The sequence below is a fragment of the Prunus persica genome, chromosome G1 (genome assembly GCF_000346465.2).
Source record: "Prunus persica cultivar Lovell chromosome G1, Prunus_persica_NCBIv2, whole genome shotgun sequence".
Lineage (NCBI taxonomy): Eukaryota > Viridiplantae > Streptophyta > Magnoliopsida > Rosales > Rosaceae > Prunus > Prunus persica.
In genome coordinates this window covers 42,119,650-42,137,104 of record NC_034009.1, presented here as the reverse complement: position 1 = coordinate 42,137,104, position 17,455 = coordinate 42,119,650, and the positions used below count along the sequence as shown (strand labels likewise).

At 35.6% G+C, this 17,455-nt stretch overlaps 1 protein-coding gene and 1 long non-coding RNA gene across 10 annotated transcripts; one reads left to right on the top strand and one right to left on the bottom strand.

Annotated features, from left to right (window-relative positions):
* Positions 261 to 4,189, top strand: LOC109950188. The gene is made up of 4 exons (XR_002272489.1): positions 261 to 1,268; positions 1,647 to 1,694; positions 2,853 to 2,983; positions 4,094 to 4,189. It is a non-coding gene; the product is annotated as an uncharacterized LOC109950188 (long non-coding RNA).
* LOC18793313 (sulfate transporter 1.3) lies at positions 2,361 to 9,010 on the bottom strand. Of its 9 annotated transcripts, XM_020568118.1 has the most exons (17): positions 8,765 to 9,010; positions 8,584 to 8,621; positions 8,375 to 8,478; positions 7,078 to 7,152; positions 6,316 to 6,672; positions 6,150 to 6,198; positions 5,837 to 6,044; positions 5,517 to 5,691; positions 5,316 to 5,381; positions 5,114 to 5,227; positions 4,891 to 5,007; positions 4,672 to 4,798; positions 4,068 to 4,354; positions 3,790 to 3,980; positions 3,266 to 3,351; positions 3,088 to 3,164; positions 2,361 to 2,965 (listed from the first exon to the last, which is right to left on the bottom strand). In XM_020568118.1, the coding sequence occupies exons 5-17, from the start codon at positions 6,655 to 6,657 to the stop codon at positions 2,822 to 2,824; spliced, it is 1,983 nt and encodes a 660-aa protein (XP_020423707.1). In that variant the 5' UTR covers positions 6,658 to 6,672; positions 7,078 to 7,152; positions 8,375 to 8,478; positions 8,584 to 8,621; positions 8,765 to 9,010; the 3' UTR covers positions 2,361 to 2,821. The 9 variants fall into 9 exon arrangements, with proteins under 9 accessions (XP_020423707.1, XP_020423713.1, XP_020423690.1 ...); XM_020568124.1 differs by having other exon boundaries at positions 7,008 to 7,152; positions 8,584 to 9,010; XM_020568101.1 differs by having other exon boundaries at positions 5,837 to 6,198; positions 8,765 to 9,007.

Genomic DNA, 17,455 nt, shown 5'->3' with positions numbered 1-17,455 from the left:
GAACAAATGCTTTAGAATTCAATTCAGCAATACCTTTGACATTGTTGGATTGGTGCAAAACCCACCTAATGTGAAAAAGTTGAGTTTCTATAGCTTTTTGTCCAAGTGAATATAGTGGAGGATTTTACGTGGGGTGGAAATGGGAGCTCAATTTCTTCACAAAGTAGTCTAACAGCTGTTAAGCAGCAGTAGTGGAGCATTGCATAATTCCATATAACTTACTAATGTTCAAAGCTAGGATTTCTCCTTTCCACAAAATCTTGAACACATTCATTTTTAGGTTTACTTCTCAAATAACAACAAGGTTCTTTTGTACCTGAAATACCACCTGAGAGAATCATATCTTTTAAACAAAGACATAAAAGAATAGTATCTTGTGCTGCAAAAATACCCTCGCTTTATATCCCAAGACTTTTCTCATAATTTGAATCAACCCAGAAATGAATATAGCTTCCTTTGCATCTACATTCATCCAAATCCAACAGCCTAACCAAATCCTCTTGTTCCCTTGTGCCCAAATCTCTGGAAAAAAAATAAAAAAGCACTTGCATTCACTCTGCCAAACTGCTTGTGTCATCATTCTTTATAAATATGGTTTATAAAACTGAAAATGTAGCATCACTTGTTTAATATAATTGTTTATTAAGATATGATAAGCTAGCTAATTAACCCAATTACATGTTGGTGGGTGTTGGATCATATTTAATTAAGGCTTGGCCATGGAGTCAATAGCACAAATGAGAACTTGGCTTGAAGAAGGGATATTGGGAAATCTCCAAGGTGCAATTTCAGCATAGAGATTATAAGGATTCTGATACTTCAAAGCCACAATCTTATCCCTTATGCAAAGTGCAAAATCATCTTCCTCTTTCTAGTTTTTTATATTTTATTAGGATTATCACTACTTTTTGGGGATGAGGAGGATCCCACTCTCCACTTAATTTACCTGCTGCTGCACTTTTCTCCCACCACTTAACTGGACCTGTTCTTCTTTCTTATTCCTCATTCCAATATCCATATATAGACTAGATACCACACTCTCTTCTTCCATGTCTTATTTAATTTCTCTGATGACACCAACTACACTTTTCAATTTCATCAAGCTTGTTCCAGCAATTTGGTTAAATGAGAGAGAGAGAGAGAGAGAGAGAGAGAGAGAGAGAGAGCTCCTACAAGTTTGGGAGGAAATTTCATTTTGTCCTTGCCCTGCAACCAGATTTTGAAAAAGTGGAGCAAAATAGCTTGCCAGAGTTCTTCAGAGCATGCAGGTAAGGCAATTTGGTTTGATTCAAAGCATGTATCTGCAATAAATTAGAAAATGAAGATTGTAGACATTACACAGAGTGACTTATGCATTCAGTAAAGCCTGCAAAACAAGCACAAAAATCATGAGAAATGAGTTCTTTTCAAGTTTCATGATCTTTATTCTTTTAGTTTCTGGTCACCTAATTATCTCAAAACTTCAACATGCGATTCAATAATGAGTGAGTCCACCCCTACCCATTTCCAAATTAAAGGTTTCAGGTGACAGTTGATTGAAGTTTTTTTGTTTTTTGTTTTTTGTTTTTTTCTCTTTTTGTTGAGATTAGATGTATTTTAGGTTTTATGCAGATAGTGTAATATTCTCATGCCATTTGGAAACACAGGAATATTGCTACATATATCTAGCTTGGTTGGAAAAGCTTCTGCTCCAGGTTAGTTCTTCACCTATTTCCTGTGAAAGCATAATAAAGTAACAGAGAAATCCCAGGCACAGGTAGAAGCCCACCATCTAATGAAACAATTTGCATTTTTTGCTGACCCATTGGTAGTTTGGCCAAACCCATTTTCTAGTCCAGTTTGGCAACCAATATTTACATTTTGGCTCCCAGTATTTATATGGGTTGGACTGAGTTGGGGTTTATTTCTCATTTCTATCACCTTCTGGGCTAATTACCTAGTCAAATAATTGCTTATAGAGCTCAAATGCAAAGATGTGTATGTTGGGGATGGTTTTTATGTGTTGACCAATACTAGTCCCTCACTGGTTGAGCTAAGTGTCTAATTATATAGGTATATATAGTTGTAAGTTTTGAAACCTTGCAAGTATGGTGTTAAGTGTAGAGCATTAGCCTAATAGTAATAGTGACTAACAGCCTAGGGTTTTTTGTTTAAATTTTTTTTATATAAACAAGCTATATTGGGGGAGGGAGAAATCGAACCTACGACTTCGAGTGGAGAGATAAATGCTCTTAACTACCTGAGCTAACTTTAATTCTTCCCTTCTTTTTTTTTCAAGTAACAGTTTTAGTATAAACTGAAAAACAACACCATTTAGCCAGAAAGGCTGTAACATCCATGCTCTTGAACTCTTGCCCATGTAAAAGAAAAGCATACAAATCTATATTTAACAACAAAAACAAGAGTGTTGGCACTAGATATTTGCCAAAAGTAAGAATGCAAAATGCATTTTATCAAATTTCTTCAATACGTCGGGGATACAAGGCAGTGAGCTAGAAATCAAAACTACAGATAGCACGATGGTTGAGGTTACAATCTTAACGTAGGGGGGAGAGAGAGAGAGAGAGAGAGTCAACAGTTAGATTCTCATTCTATGCACATTTTTCTGTATTTTAAACACCCTTTATCGCTTGGAGTGCACCATGGTGCACCTTTTTATGTTGTTATCTTTTACTTTTTACTTGCATTGGACCCAGGCACGCCAAACCACTTTCATAATTTGATTCCCCACCATGCACTACTCAACTGCACCTCCAATTCAAAAGTGCATACTTGTGCATCCCATTTCTCTCTCAAACAACAATCACATTCCATTTTGATCTCAAGCTTCTTCCACCAATTTTGGAGAACAGGACGATACAGCCTCTGCAACCGTGAGAAAAATCCTGTCTTCGCCGATCAAGTTTGCGACATGGGATGCATGAATCTTATCAATCACCACTGGACCAGGATTTGCAAGAACAAGCTGCAGGGCAATTTGGAGGTAAGGCAACTTGAACCAATTCATATCGCATACAATAGCAGTGTGATTTTTGTCAACTGAAGTACAAGATGACATAAGATGATTTAAGCATGCATGTGATTTACCTGAATGTCTCTCTTTCGGAGACTACTATGCAACTCTTCTAGGGCATGAATGCCACTGGTGTCGATATCAGTCACAGCTGCAGCAAACACAAGACACCGTGAGAAACGAGTTTATGAAACCAAGAGTGATGAATCACCCTATAAGCTGTTTGGTTTTAAAGTTCAGAAAACTGCTTACGTGACATTTCAACTATCAAAAACTCAATGCTTGGTAGGTATGCTTCTTTTAGCAGTTCTTCTTCATCCGCCAACCATCTCAATATCCTGCAATTAGGAAGTTGAACTTCAGCACCAGCGGACTGGCAGTATGACTAAAAAGATTGTAAAAATCAAATTCAGACTATTTCTAGGTTCTTTCTATGTAAAGGTCATATAGACTACCAGAACTAACATGACTTATATACACCATACTTTGAGTATAAAATCTTTAATAATTCGAAGAAACAGCTCATTAACAGTTTAATCTTTAACAGCCAAAGGAAAATATGCTCTCTCCTTTTCTCCTTTTAACACTTATCTCCCTGTGGGAACTCCCTCAATCCATGATTCTTTTAATCATAATGAATTTAGATCAGCTGTCAATTTAAGGCAATCAGAAGTTGCCTTTATATAGATGACAGGTCATAGAATTACCTTTTTTTTATAACTTAAGAATTACCACAAAGACTAATTGAACCAAGGATACAGAGAGAGCATATGTACCTCTCCTTAATGTAGTTGGAGTTGGAAAAGTAAATGGCAGAATCAACTCTCACAATCATAACGCCTGGAACCTTGGTTGCTTCTGGATATTGTTGGATGTTTCTATACACAGTTGTGTTAGGGATCTTCCCAAGTATTGCAGTCCGTGGTCTGGTAACTTGTAAGAGGATTTTAGCGAATGATATTGAGACCTGGACACAAACATATGTTAACTTGTATCACTGATCTCTGCATGATAGTATTGGAAACACAAAGTAGTTAACAATGATGATTTATACCGCTATTAAGAGGCCTATCTCGACAGATACAAAGATTACACCAAAGAAGGCTCCCATGCAAGCCACAAAATCAAATTTATCAATCTTCCATATAAGGATTGCTGCTTGGAAGTCGATTAGGTTGATCACAGCAGATATAATGATGGCAGCGAGAATGGCATTTGGGGTGTACTTAAAAAGAGGTGTAATGAATTGCAAGGTCAGGAAAACAACACAGGACATCACAATATTAGAGACTGCAGTTTGGCAGCCTGCCATGTAGTTCACTGCCGAGCGAGAGAATGAACCTGCAAGTACGAGCAATTAATCAGTTCCATGTCCTTAGTCACATGTCCCGCTAGGTACTACGTTCCAAGGTTTCAGGTATGCTTATTTCTTAACCCTAGAGTATCGTCTTCAAAGTATTATGCATTAACTATATATTTATAATCCATCTTCAAAGTTTTTAATTGTCAAACTTTTGCATTGAAAAATATCTTAGCCGGCTAGAAGCTTAGAACAAGAGACTACGACACAAATATGCGTTCCTAATTATTGGTATTGGTGTTCATCACTGTCCAAATAGTATCTAATTTATATAATTTAAATGGTACTTTCTTCTCACCTGTCGACACGTAGCAGGAAGTCATTGAGCCAACAATGTTCATGGTTCCTAGAGCTACCATTTCTTTGTTTCCATCGAGTTGGTAGTCCTTCATGGTAGCAAAAGTTCTTCCAATTGCTATAGCTTCCTGACAATTCACGCCAATAAGAAAGTGTTAGATACAAAAAGAGATATCAATTTTTCTCTTGGTAAGAGGAAATGGGTTATGAGATTGCTCACTGTTAATGCTATCATCCCAGCCACAACACCAATCTTAAAACCCTTCGCGAGATAGTCCCCGGTAAAAAATATTTCATTCACAGATGGAGGATTGATTCCTTTTTCGATATGTCTCACCTTCATACATAGATAAACCATTAGTATTGCTTCTGGTAACTGCCAATCAGAAGTACTATAATAATATGAGAAACGAGGAAGAGAAGATTATAACATAGGGACTTACAATTTCAACCCCATTCTTTTCTGCATGAGTTATGTACACAAAAAAGGTGGACAGGATAACCGATATCAGCGGGGCAATTGCTGGGACCCAGAAGAGATTCTTCTTCTTCTTTCCCTGCTCCCCAAAACATGTGAAAATCAGACAAGAACTAACAAGCTTGAATCATATTAAGAAAATAGCGGCTAAGTCTGGGAATTCTTACAATATATTTGGCAAACAAAAGAAACGTTAAAAATGATGCTCCAATGACCATTGTCTGCCAGTTCCACTGCAAAATTTTGTCATATAGGATTCAGTAACTTGATGTTGTAGTGAGTCAAAAAGAAAAACTTGATGTTTCAGGTTTCAGATCCTAGTGGAAAAATACATAAACAAATGAGTTAGAGAGGTAGATAGAGCTTACCCCATGATGGGCTGACTGAAATACTGATTGCATTACAGAGACAATATCAGCTTTCTTTGTGAACTTCCTTATGCCAAGAAAACCCTTAAGCTGTTGGAGTGCAATTGTGATGGCAGCTCCGCCCATAAATCCAACAATGGCGGCATGAGATAGGAAATCAATCAAGAACCCCATCCTGATAACAAATAGAAAACCAGAATAATATTATCCACTAAGAACGGAAAGCTAAAACGCCTTCAGAGATAGAATAAGAATTAAGGTAAGAAACAATTAAGATGTAACTTCCCTTTAAGAATCAGAAAGCTGAAGTGGACAATTACCTCAAAATCCCAAGGGTAGCTTGGGTGATCCCAGCAAAGAAGGTAGCCGTGAACGCCAGCCTCCGGTAATCTTCGGGATTTTTTGTGGGGTCAATCTCATTCTGGAGCAAGGTACCCAACAGGAGAGACACCACAGCCACAGGTCCGATGGCTATATCTCTTGAGCTGCCCATGATAGCATAGATCAACGGTGGAACAAAGCTCGAGTCTGTAAAGGTTTGGAACAACAGAAGAGAAGTCTCAGTCTCACAACAATATCTAAGGAAATCAGTCACAAGAGAGGAAGGTGTTGTTGAGTAGCATAGATACTTACACAATCCATACTGGGGAGCCAAGTTTGCAAGTTTTGAATAGCCAATGTCCTGATTTTCCAGTTGAGAACAATCATTAGAACCAACCATGAAAATGGAAAATGACATAAATTAGCTGTTCTTTTATTGTTCCCTTCTATCTGTTCATCTAGTAAGCTGCTAAGTTACCTGAGGGATGCAGAGACTAGCAATAGTCAGCCCAGCAATTAGATCCCCCCTAAATTTCAACAGATTATATCCTCTCCCCCATTCAAATATGGGGAAGATGGCCTGCACGCCAAGGATGAACTTTCGCGACTTTGGCTGATGCTTGAAGGGCCTTAGAGGATCATCTGAAAAGAATGTTTCTTTGATGGTGTTTGTGAATTCCTTGAAGAGTTTTTGCTTTGGGGGAAGTCCTACTTTGTGAATGTAAGGTGTGCCCTGTGAATGATTGCGCGAAGATGACATACTTCTAGTATCCATCTCTTTCGTTTCAAGTTCTTCGTTGTTTGAATGAACTGAAGCCATGAATGAGCAGTTCACCTGTAATGCAGGAAACAGCAAAATAAATCATGTGCAGACAGATAAGAACACAGACTCCTATTTATAAACAAAATGATAGAGCAAAAGTGTGAAGGGCTGAAATAAACCACTAGGAGCAGTTTCTAGTTGCATGCAGAAGGTATTTTTTTGACACCCTCTACCTTCAACTTTTTAAAGATGGTGATTAATCAACTAGTTCATGGGAATACTTTTCTGAGTGAAGACCTATTCAGTTAATGCACATATCTCAAAAGAATCTATGGCTGATAATATGACAGCACTTAAGAAACAAAACTTGTCCGCCAAAAGTGATAGTTATAGAAACTGAATCTAACCCAATGAAAAGAATGGATGCCAGACAAGGCTTTGCGCAAATAATTGTTTGAAAGTACACACAGGGCTTACGTGAATGCTGAAGGAAGCTAAGAAGCTCTTCCTTATATAAGCACTTAAAAAGGACTTCTGGTCAAACTTTTCAAGCTGAAAAAGTCACAAGCACAAAAAACGCATTAAGGTTTGAATCTGGATCTCTTACATGACAAATACAAAATTAACAACAAAGTTTAGCAAAAAAAGTTTCAATCCCAACCAGCCGACGGTTTGATTATTCAATTTCTGGTGATTGATGTGAGCAAAGTGATCATCATTTCTTCCACAATTGTAGTGCTTAGGAGTATAATATGTTTTCAAATACTGAAATTGAAATATGGTGTTGACTTAAGTGCACGGATGGCAGCAGCTAGAAAACCAGAAGCATATATCCATTCTCTTTAATTATTTAGTAGGCCTTGTTTTTCGACCTTAAGTCCATCCCAACAGACACTACAATCAAGAAGTAGATGTTTGGTGTCTTAAAAGAAAAAAACAAAAAATATAGAATCAAATTCTTATTTATGGTCCCATTTTGAGGTAAACCCCTGTTATTCTGGTGCAGTAAACCTATGGCCCAACTTGCTTTTCACCTAATGTTGAGAATTTTGCGAGGACAACAAAAGGGTTTGACTGAACAGAGACAAAATGGAAAAGAATGTAAGAAGGGAGGGAAGAAATAAAAGGGTTACCGATCTTCATTGAGAGAAGAGGCCGAGTTGTTGATAAAGCAATACACCTTGTTATAGACAGCTAAATGCATACTTTAAAAAAAAAAAAATTTATTTTATATATTGAATTTTTCACACTGAGTTGAAGTTACAATCACAATGTTGATTGATGCTGATATGAAACAATAGAAGCACCAGCATCCAAGGCTTTAACTTTAAAACTAGTGTCACAGAGGAAATATGCTATTCACAAAAAGGATTAAAACCCTACTCTATCTCTAAATCTGCACAGAAGTTCAAGAATCAATTATGCCACTTTGGAATTCCTTAAAAGCCAACTTGACCAATTCTATTGAACTGCATAATAATCTATAAACTATTTGGTTTTGATATTAACATCACCACAATAAAACTCTTTAATCAGAATCTTTCTTGTTCATGGTTTCCACATACATTGCTCATTCAAAAAGTTTAGTTTAACAGATTGCAGAAAGAATAAAATCAGAAACAGATGATGATAAATATGAACCAAAGACCTACAAGACATTGTTTTTTCTTCTCTCTTTGTTTTTTTGTTTTTTTTTTTGGGTGCTGGGTCTTTTTCCAAATTGCATATATGTATTTGGAATGGAGAATAAAGTCTAAATCAGAGTCTCTCTTACCTCCTACATATGCTTCTCATGAAAACCACTGATAGTGGGGGGGTACAATTACACCTATCCAAAAGGTCTTCCTTTCTGAAAAAATGCACTTGAGCTCAAAACTCCTGTACAAAAAGGGCAAAAGAACCAAACAAATTAATAAAATATTGCATTAAAAAAATTACTATATAATATGCACAAAAAGGCAGAACCCAGCATGAGTTCCCCACCTTCTCTTTCTTTCCCACACTCAACGGTCCTCATGTTTCTGGGAACAAAAATTTTCAATTTATAAATAATGGGCAATCTTTGAAGAAGCACAAGAGGAAGATTTAGATTGATAAAAAAAAAACCCAGCTTTGTTTTTGTCTAGGTTCAATGTACCCAAAAATTGATCGTGGAACTCCATACCTGTACCACCTGTTCAGTGTTCAGGCATTGTTTAACAAAAAGAAAAAGTCCCCCAAAAAAGGGAAGCCCCAGTAAAATAGGAAACTTGTTTGGTTGCCGAGAAAATTATGTAACCAAAGTACCAAACTGAGCAGCTAGGAGGATCCCCAAAAATTACAAAGCTGAAATTAAAGCCACCAGGACAACATGAAATCTTTTATATTTTGGTAAAAAAATCTAGAAACCCAATTCACATTGGTTCACACAAATTGGAGTTGTATTATTGGACCTACTATTGGTATTGTTGAATTTTGGGAACATGTTTGTTGAGGAGTCAACTGGGGGCTCGATATTTACGGAACTGCCACGCTTCAAAATGGATGATAAAGGAAGAAACGACTTGTTTGGCTGCTGGGTTTTGCTTTTCCCTTACTTTAAAAGAAACGTTTTTTGTTTGTTTTTGCGTTTCTTTCGTAGAGAAACGTCTCAAATTCAAAGCCCTTCCTGCGCCCGTGTTTTCTTATCCTCGATTTTAATTTTTCTTCGGAGTGGGCCCCGCCCCGCGCGGGAGAAGTAGAACAAGGACGTTTGTGAGGCTAGGTTCGGGATGTGGCATATTGAAGGAGGACTTTTCGCCAGTGGTTGACTAGGAACATTGGGATTGATAATTAGTACCATTTGATCATCTGGAGTTATTTTGGGTAAGCATGGTTATTAGATAATTATATTTTATATACTATATATCACTCATTCTCCGAAAAAGAAAAAAACATACGTCACTAGGTAACGTTCATCTCTCGTCAATTTTTTAATGTTAATTTAACCCTCAATTTGTTTAGACAGTTGTGATGCATATAGAACTAATTACGATATAAATTATACATAGGAACTCTATAAGTGTGTTTATATCTTTTTTTTCCTTTAAAAAAAAGAAAAAGAAAAGGCGATAGTCTAATTTGCTTTACATTAATCTAATTTACAGAAAGAGATATTTTAATTTGAGTATAAAGGGATGGGCTAAATGACTTGGCCAACTCAACTAACCCATGTGTTTTTTATTATTTTATTTTATAAACTAAAGAGGCAATTTGAATTTGTTACTTACTTCAGTATTGAAAATAGAAATACCTCTCTCCCTCCCCTAAACTTTTTTTTTCATAGAAAAAAGAAGAAATATCATAAGACAAATAGCTAAATGATTGCAGAAGCAAATATTCCGGCTTCCAATCACAAGGTACCATGTGAACAAGAAGAATATAAATGAGCTCAATAATTGAGCCCATTTATTTGGTCAATTAATTGGTACCAAAAATAGGGATATTATCTTTATTTGAAAATATAATAAGCAATTAAAAGATAATATCATCAATTTATAATATTATCTTATTTTGGTGATATTATCATCAATTAGGAATTTGATTCTAATTAAAATCCTTAATTGACTCAATCTCACAAGCCCTATAAATACATAGTCACATTCAACACACAAGGTAATCTGAAACCGAACTCTAAAACCCCTGAAACCTCTCTCTCTCCCTAGTCGTCAGCCACCTCCATTGCCGCTGGCCACTCCCTCTCTCATCTCTCCCACATGGCTAAGTGCCATCACACAACTCTTGCCACTCGGTTTTCTCCATGAGAGAAAACTCAGTCCAGTTTAGGTACTACCGCACCTTTTCTCAAAGATCCAATTGAACTAACTTAGGCATTGGAAGGCCTTTGGCCAACACCCTCGGGTGTGGTCTTTTACTCCTATTTATTTTACATAAATCGAAGAATAGAGAAAAGGAAGCTCAAAAGGTGAAGGATCTACACACTTATCCTCTCATGAGAAATTTGCACAAACATTGATCATGTTAGGTATGTATGTATGATGGAACACAATTTTTTATTTTTTATTTTTTGAGAAAACATGGAATTGTATTCATAATTCAGCCAAAAAAACCATTAGTCATAAAGGGCAAATATAAACTAGTTACACAAGGGCCATTACAATAATAGAGCGATCTAACATCAAAATTAAGACAATCTGGTGCGCCTCCACTCGATCACGCATGATTGAAGAAACTCTGGCGTAGGCATCCCAACTAAGATTGCAAACTCAGAATAATAAATATATATATATATAAAGCTTGGAAAAATCAAGCCATAACAATACAATAAAACTCTCACAAAAGAAGAGGTGAAAACTATACAGAAAACCCAAAGAGTCTCAGCGATTTATTCAAAACATAAGAAAAATCGCAAAAATGATGGTGGTAGAAATACGAGGCCGGAAGCCAGGTGGAGATCCAACACTGAGACGCAGCCACCTGTGTTGAGCAAATGAAAATCATAACAAAGCGAAGACAAATAGGAGGAACCTTCTGTCTTTGAAAATGGGTAAAAAAGTGAGAAGGGAGGAAGAGAGAAAGGAAGAGAGGGGAGAAGGGAAAGGGGGGGAAGAGAAGATGGAAAAAGGGAAAGGGGAGGAAGAACAATGACTTTCTCCCACCTCAAAGTGAAAAACATTGCTAGAAGTATTTTTTTGTGTGAGAGAGAGAGAGCTAGATTGTGTACTTTTCAAGTTCAATTTTTGGAACGCGTCTATAATAGGTTTAGTAGCACACATGCAATTTTTCCATCTTATTCTTTGGCTAGCCATAGTCATTTTCAGTTCATAATTTTTTGTTTCCTTTCTGGTACAATTTCAGTTGGTGATACCGCTGAATTTGAATCTTTTTTTTTCCTTTGTCATAGACATTTATCTGCCAAACTGCGTTGATATTTGAAGTATGTTGACTAAAGAACAACTACTAATTTATACTTCGAAATGGCTTTATTTATTTATTTATTTATTTTGAGATAACATCGAATATATATGCATTGGCCTCAGATAAGTGTGTTAACAATTTAATTATCTTTTGTTTTTTGTTTTTAAATAAAGAAGACGAGCAGGAAAGAACCGAAGAATCTTCTCTCTCAATTATATAAACGAATAACAATAAAATCAGACATGAGAAAACAACTGTCGCTCTCTCTCTTATTCTCGAGAAGTTGATATCTCACCTAACAATAAAATAAACAATAATAACGACGGAAATAAAATAAAATTATATATCATTACATGGATAGATAAAAGAGGATTATTTTCAACTGTACTTGTGTTTTTTTCTTCGGTCAAGAAATGGTACTTGCTTTTCAGAAGATAATAGAAGATAAAAATCCAAAAGTTTCAAGTCAAAGTTTTTGACAAATAGAAGGCCGAAGTTTATAGAATGGAATTTGCCCCCGTCTTCTATTATTGCATGGAGCTTTTCAACTTAGAACATCTATTTTCAATGGATTGAATTAGCATCAAAATTTATAGTTTAAATTGTTTACAATAGTTTGAAATTTTTATTCTCGAATATCAGCGTTCTTGATCTCTAATCTATTTTCTTTTTCTTTTTCTTTGAAAAAATATAGAAACCAAAATATAAGTATTACTAAACATGTGAGACCACCCAAAATTAATTAGCAATAGGTGAAGTAGCCCAACTCTTTATAAGTCTTTTTAGGATTTTCTAACTTTCTAATGTGACTTTTTACCTTCACATTCTCAGAATTATAATGAATTTGTACCCAATGTCCCATGAAAATTCAAAAAGGTGGGTTCATAAAATCCAATGTTTAGATGGGGTCGCGTATTTCATATGGGGTAGAGTCGCCTACTTCAATGTTAGACTTAGACTTGGACAATAACAATAGTTTTCAAATTAATTAAAGAGATTTTTGTAAAAATTTCATCTGAACTTATACATCAGCTTCAATTTGTTACCTTAAAAAAAAATTTAAGAGAAATGTCACCTTAATTTTTTAAAATCCATGATTCGTCATCTGACTTTAACACCATTCATTTTTAAGGGTATTTTAGTCTTTCCATTTTCAAGGGTATTTTAAAGAATGGAAAAATTATTATCTATATATATAAAGCAAAAAGTAGAGAATGGTGAAACATTCAAAATACTAGAAAATGTCATTGGTTAATGCAAATGTTAAGAATTGAAATTATTAATTAAATGAGGATAATATAGTAAATTCACACTTTTTCATATTAAAAAAATTAAAATTAAAATTAAAATCAGATAATGGATCCTATTTTTATGGAACACAACTACCCATTATCTTTTTTAATTCTAAAATATTTTTATTTTTATTTAAAAAGCCTCTCGCAAAGGCTGAAGTGCGTGCGAAGAGGTTAGTAAAAATAATTGTATATCTTTTAAACAATTAAAATTGAAAATTCTCACATTCCTCCATCCCATGTGTGTCACTGACGGCTCCAATCAACCCCGCCCACCTTGAAATCCACTCCTCCTTCCCTCTTCACAGCCCCTTCATCCATTCCTCCCTCTCTCTTCCCCTTCCTCCTGCTCTCTCTACCATGGAACACCTACCCTCATCCACACACAAATCCCCTCAACCCACCTTTTTCTTCTTATTTTTTCTTTTTGGAATTTTCCCATTTGCATATTCGAATTTGTGGAAAGACAACTACCAAACCAACAATTTGGTAGCCTACATAACAAATGGTGACCAAGCAAACTTTAGATTCTAAAAGAGAAAGCAATGGCGTAAGTTAATTAAACTATGAAGACAAGAAGGGGGTTGGATTTTGGGTGGGAAGCTTTAAGTAGTTTTAGGTATCTGAAAATTTCATACATGCTTAATTAACACCATAAAAAAATTTATACATGCTAAGAGAGAAAGAAGAGGGGTGGGGGAGGGGTGTCCTATGCGATGTGTTTTGCTCAAAAGGTGATTGTTCATTGAAATATAAATTCCAAATACAGACCCCTAAACAAAAAGAGGCAAAGCCTCAAATAACAAACTAAAAAGGGAGAAGCAAAACAGGACTCGAAAGAGACCAACACGATGCCTTTCCCAACACAGACTGCGACCTTACATAGAGTTGCTAGGCGGGCATGGCAAGCCATTGGGGTGGGAGAGAAAGGGAGAGAGAGGTCTCTTTTTTCTCTCTCTTTTTTTTCCTTGAAAATGCAAATATAATTGGATAGTGTTAAAGTTAGATGATAAATCATGGATTTTGAAAAATTCAGGTGACATTTCTCTTAAATTTTTTTTTGAGGTAACAAATTAAAACTTAGGTATAAATTCAGGTGACATATCTACAAGAATTCCTTAATTAAATTCCTTTTCTCATAGCCACAAGTTCTTTTTTTTAAAAAAAAAAATTTTGTTAATAAATAGACAGGTGATTATACATCTAGGTTTTTTTTTTTTCAATTATAATAATTCAGGAAAATCAAGGAATGGAATTTAATGAAATTCATTTGCTTACAAGGAAAATTTTTTTTGAAATCTAATGAAATTTTTTCCACTTTGTGTACAGCTAACAGCTGGTCTAAAATAGATCAATCTGTAAAATAGTCGATCAGTTAGAGAGGCTTCATTCCACACTATATATATGCACTGGCAAACTTATGAATTTTTCAAGGGAGGGGCAACATTTAAAAGATTAAAAGTGTGTGAGGCAAATCCATGTGCAAGGAGTCCGTGAACCCATCTACATTAGTCGACAGGGAAGAGAGAAACTTTGAATAAATACACGTAAAATCTGGATAAAACAAAATTAAATTATAAGTTGAGAAACTAAGAAAGGACATATGCCAAATAAGGGGGATTAAAGCTCATGGATATTTATTAAATAGAGATACACCATTAAAAGAATTTTGGGAGACAACAAGTTTATGTGAAGATCAAATTGAATATTACAAAGTCTCTTTCAGATATTTAATCGAACACATAGTGGGCACCAGCAGAAGGGCAAATTCCAGCCACCCCAAAAAATTTTCCGCCGAAAGGAGGTGTAGCTGCACCGCTTTGTTTATATGTAGGTCCACTAATGTATATATGTATGTGATGTGAGTGAGAGTCAAGTCTGCGCCTTCCTTTAAAACCAAGGGTCGTCCTAGCATTCTATTCACTTGTTGTGATTGTGATGTAAATTCATGAGGAACTTTTCTAAATCAAAGAATCAAATTAGTAACTATATTTTACAAATGAATATCTAACAAGTAATGACTTATTGTTTCCAAAAAAAATTGTTTGTCGGATAGTGTAACAGTAAATTTTGTCACAGAATATATGCCGATGAGAATGAATTATACTAAGAAGATAATCTCGAGAGTCACGCTCAGCTAGCTATTAGTGTAGTGGTATTTTCCGAGTTAAAATCTTTGTCCTCTTGTTTGAGATTTTTTGCTGTGTTTTGATGGGTTGGGCCCCTAGAAAAAAATTATTTCAAGAATTATGTCACATTTCAACGTGGTCAACCTTTGGCCAATCTGAGTGTGGAGCTTGTTTTGGGCAAACATATCAATGTTGACTCCCACAGGCGAAACCTACCCAAAGCAGATAGCTGTCATTTCACTTTTTTTTTCTGTCAAATAAAGTAAAAACTCAAGTTATACGGTTCACATTGTGATGGAGACAAATGAGAAATTATTTTTTGGTGTCAAAATAAATGTTGATAATTGATATCATCTCATCTCTTGTCGATGACCGAAAGTTGCAGGCCATGAATTGACTATAAATATGAGGCTATCAGGTGAGTTGAGAGTACTTGGAGTCTTGGAGATGACAAATGAAGTTGAAGATTAATACCTCCCGTAGAATTTTGCATATGATTGTCTTTCATTTTTCGTGGCCTTTCCCTAATTGGAAACATCACCACTTTTGACGGACGAGAGAGAAGTCGTGCCCCTCCTCTCAAGCTACCCATTTTTGTAAATTTCATGGACGTTGTAGACTTGTAGTTAAAATATAAGGACCATAACTTGAAACTTACTTGTGTTTGGTTCATTGGGATTTTTTTATTTATTGGATATCCTCCAAGATGGGAAAATTAAGGAAATAGAGTTGAGATTGAAGGTATTCCAAATGTTGAAATTCGGCTTAAATTTGAAAAGCCCATTTGTATGGGAATGAGAAAGCCCATATTTGTGGGGAGTTTGAGAAAGTGCACTTGTTCCACTTGCTTGGTAGCTTAGGATTTTGAAGTTAGTCATTTGTCCCCACCTATATCAAGCCATCTATTCTCATTCGAGGGGGAAATACTTACATGAAATAGGAATAATACTATTTTGTTATTTTTGGCTAATCACAGTGTGGTTGGTCTAGGTTAGAGTAGGTCTGGGTCGGGGTCCTGCTCTGATACCATGTTAAATTTCAGAGATACAGGCCAGCGACCCACTACTAACAACACTGATATTGTCCCCAACTTAATCACCTACAAAGCCCAGTAGGTGTGGAGTTTTACCACAAAAGGCTTCGGCATAGTGAAACTTACAACTTATTATAAGTTGTAATTTATTTAGTCAAGTTTTCGATGTAAGACTTTATATTCTTCAACAAGGTGAGGTTTTTTTTTTTTTTTTTTTTTGGGTCTACTCAAGGTGTTGAGAAAGAACAACCAATTTGTGAGAGAATTCTCTTTTTTTGGTGTAAGAGAATCTCTCTTCTTTGGTTTGTTGCACATCAACTACACTTCTGGGTTGGTTCTCCTCTTTGATCCCTTGTGTTTGTAGTAGTTTTACCTCTCTGTAATAGCTCTTTTTAGGTCTCTTCATTGTGAGCAAGAATATGAGATTTGTTCTTGCCTCATATTTATAAGTGAGAGTGTGAGTGATTTAGGTGTATGTGGGATTTGGTTTTGTGAGAGCTTAAACATTATTTTGTAATCTCCTTTGGTTATTAGTGAATTTCCTCCTTCGAATTGGATGTAGAAGTGAAAGTCGAATTAGTATAAATCATTTGTGTGTTGTTGGATTTATTTATATTTGCTATATATTTTTGCAGTTGCATGATATCTATTGATTGCCATAAAAGTAAAAATAAAGATTAAAACATACCTACAAAGGGAACATGGGAATCTAAAAAAGAATATGCAAAGGAAATAGGCAAAGTTGTACTTTAACAACCTAGGTAACATGTTGTCTACCCATTTGTGTCGTTATAAGAGCATGTCTAATGCAAGGGCAAGGGGCAAGGAGCAAGGGGCTAGGTGCTGTTTTAGCCCCACAAAATGGTCCTATTCACAAAATCTAGCCTCTCAATTTTTTTTGTGGTTCTAGTGGTGAGGGGTTAAAACTCAAAACTTGTTATTTTTGTTTATTATTATTTTATTAGTGATAAAAACAAAGTATAAGAAAAGCAACACAAAAATTTATTTTTGGAAATGTAAAAAACAACTAGGAAGGAGGAGTGAACCAATCATAGATTTATGAGGGAATAAAAAAGGGCCAGCAACTAGTTGTTGGATTGTTGCATTTGATAGCGCCAAATAGCAACTCCTCAATGGTTGTTGGAATCAGCTTTTGTTGCTCTTTTTTTATATAAAAAACTGATAGTGGGACTCTTATCTTGCCTGGGCTAACACATTGCCTTAGGCCAAACACATGCCTTAGAAAGTGTTTTTTTTTCCCCCATTTGAGGCCAAATATGAACCTAGTCCAGATCAGATCAGTCCCATTAAACATACTCTAAGTTAGTCGGTCCAATGAATTAGGCAATCCCACGAGGTATAGTTGTATTCCAATATACATATTGCTTATCATTAAATATTATAATTTCCAATATTTGCTTTTCGAGTAGGCAAATGTTGCCTACTTTGAAGGGAATGAGTAAATTTTCACCTACTTGAATGTGTACTCCCTCGAAGATGAAAAT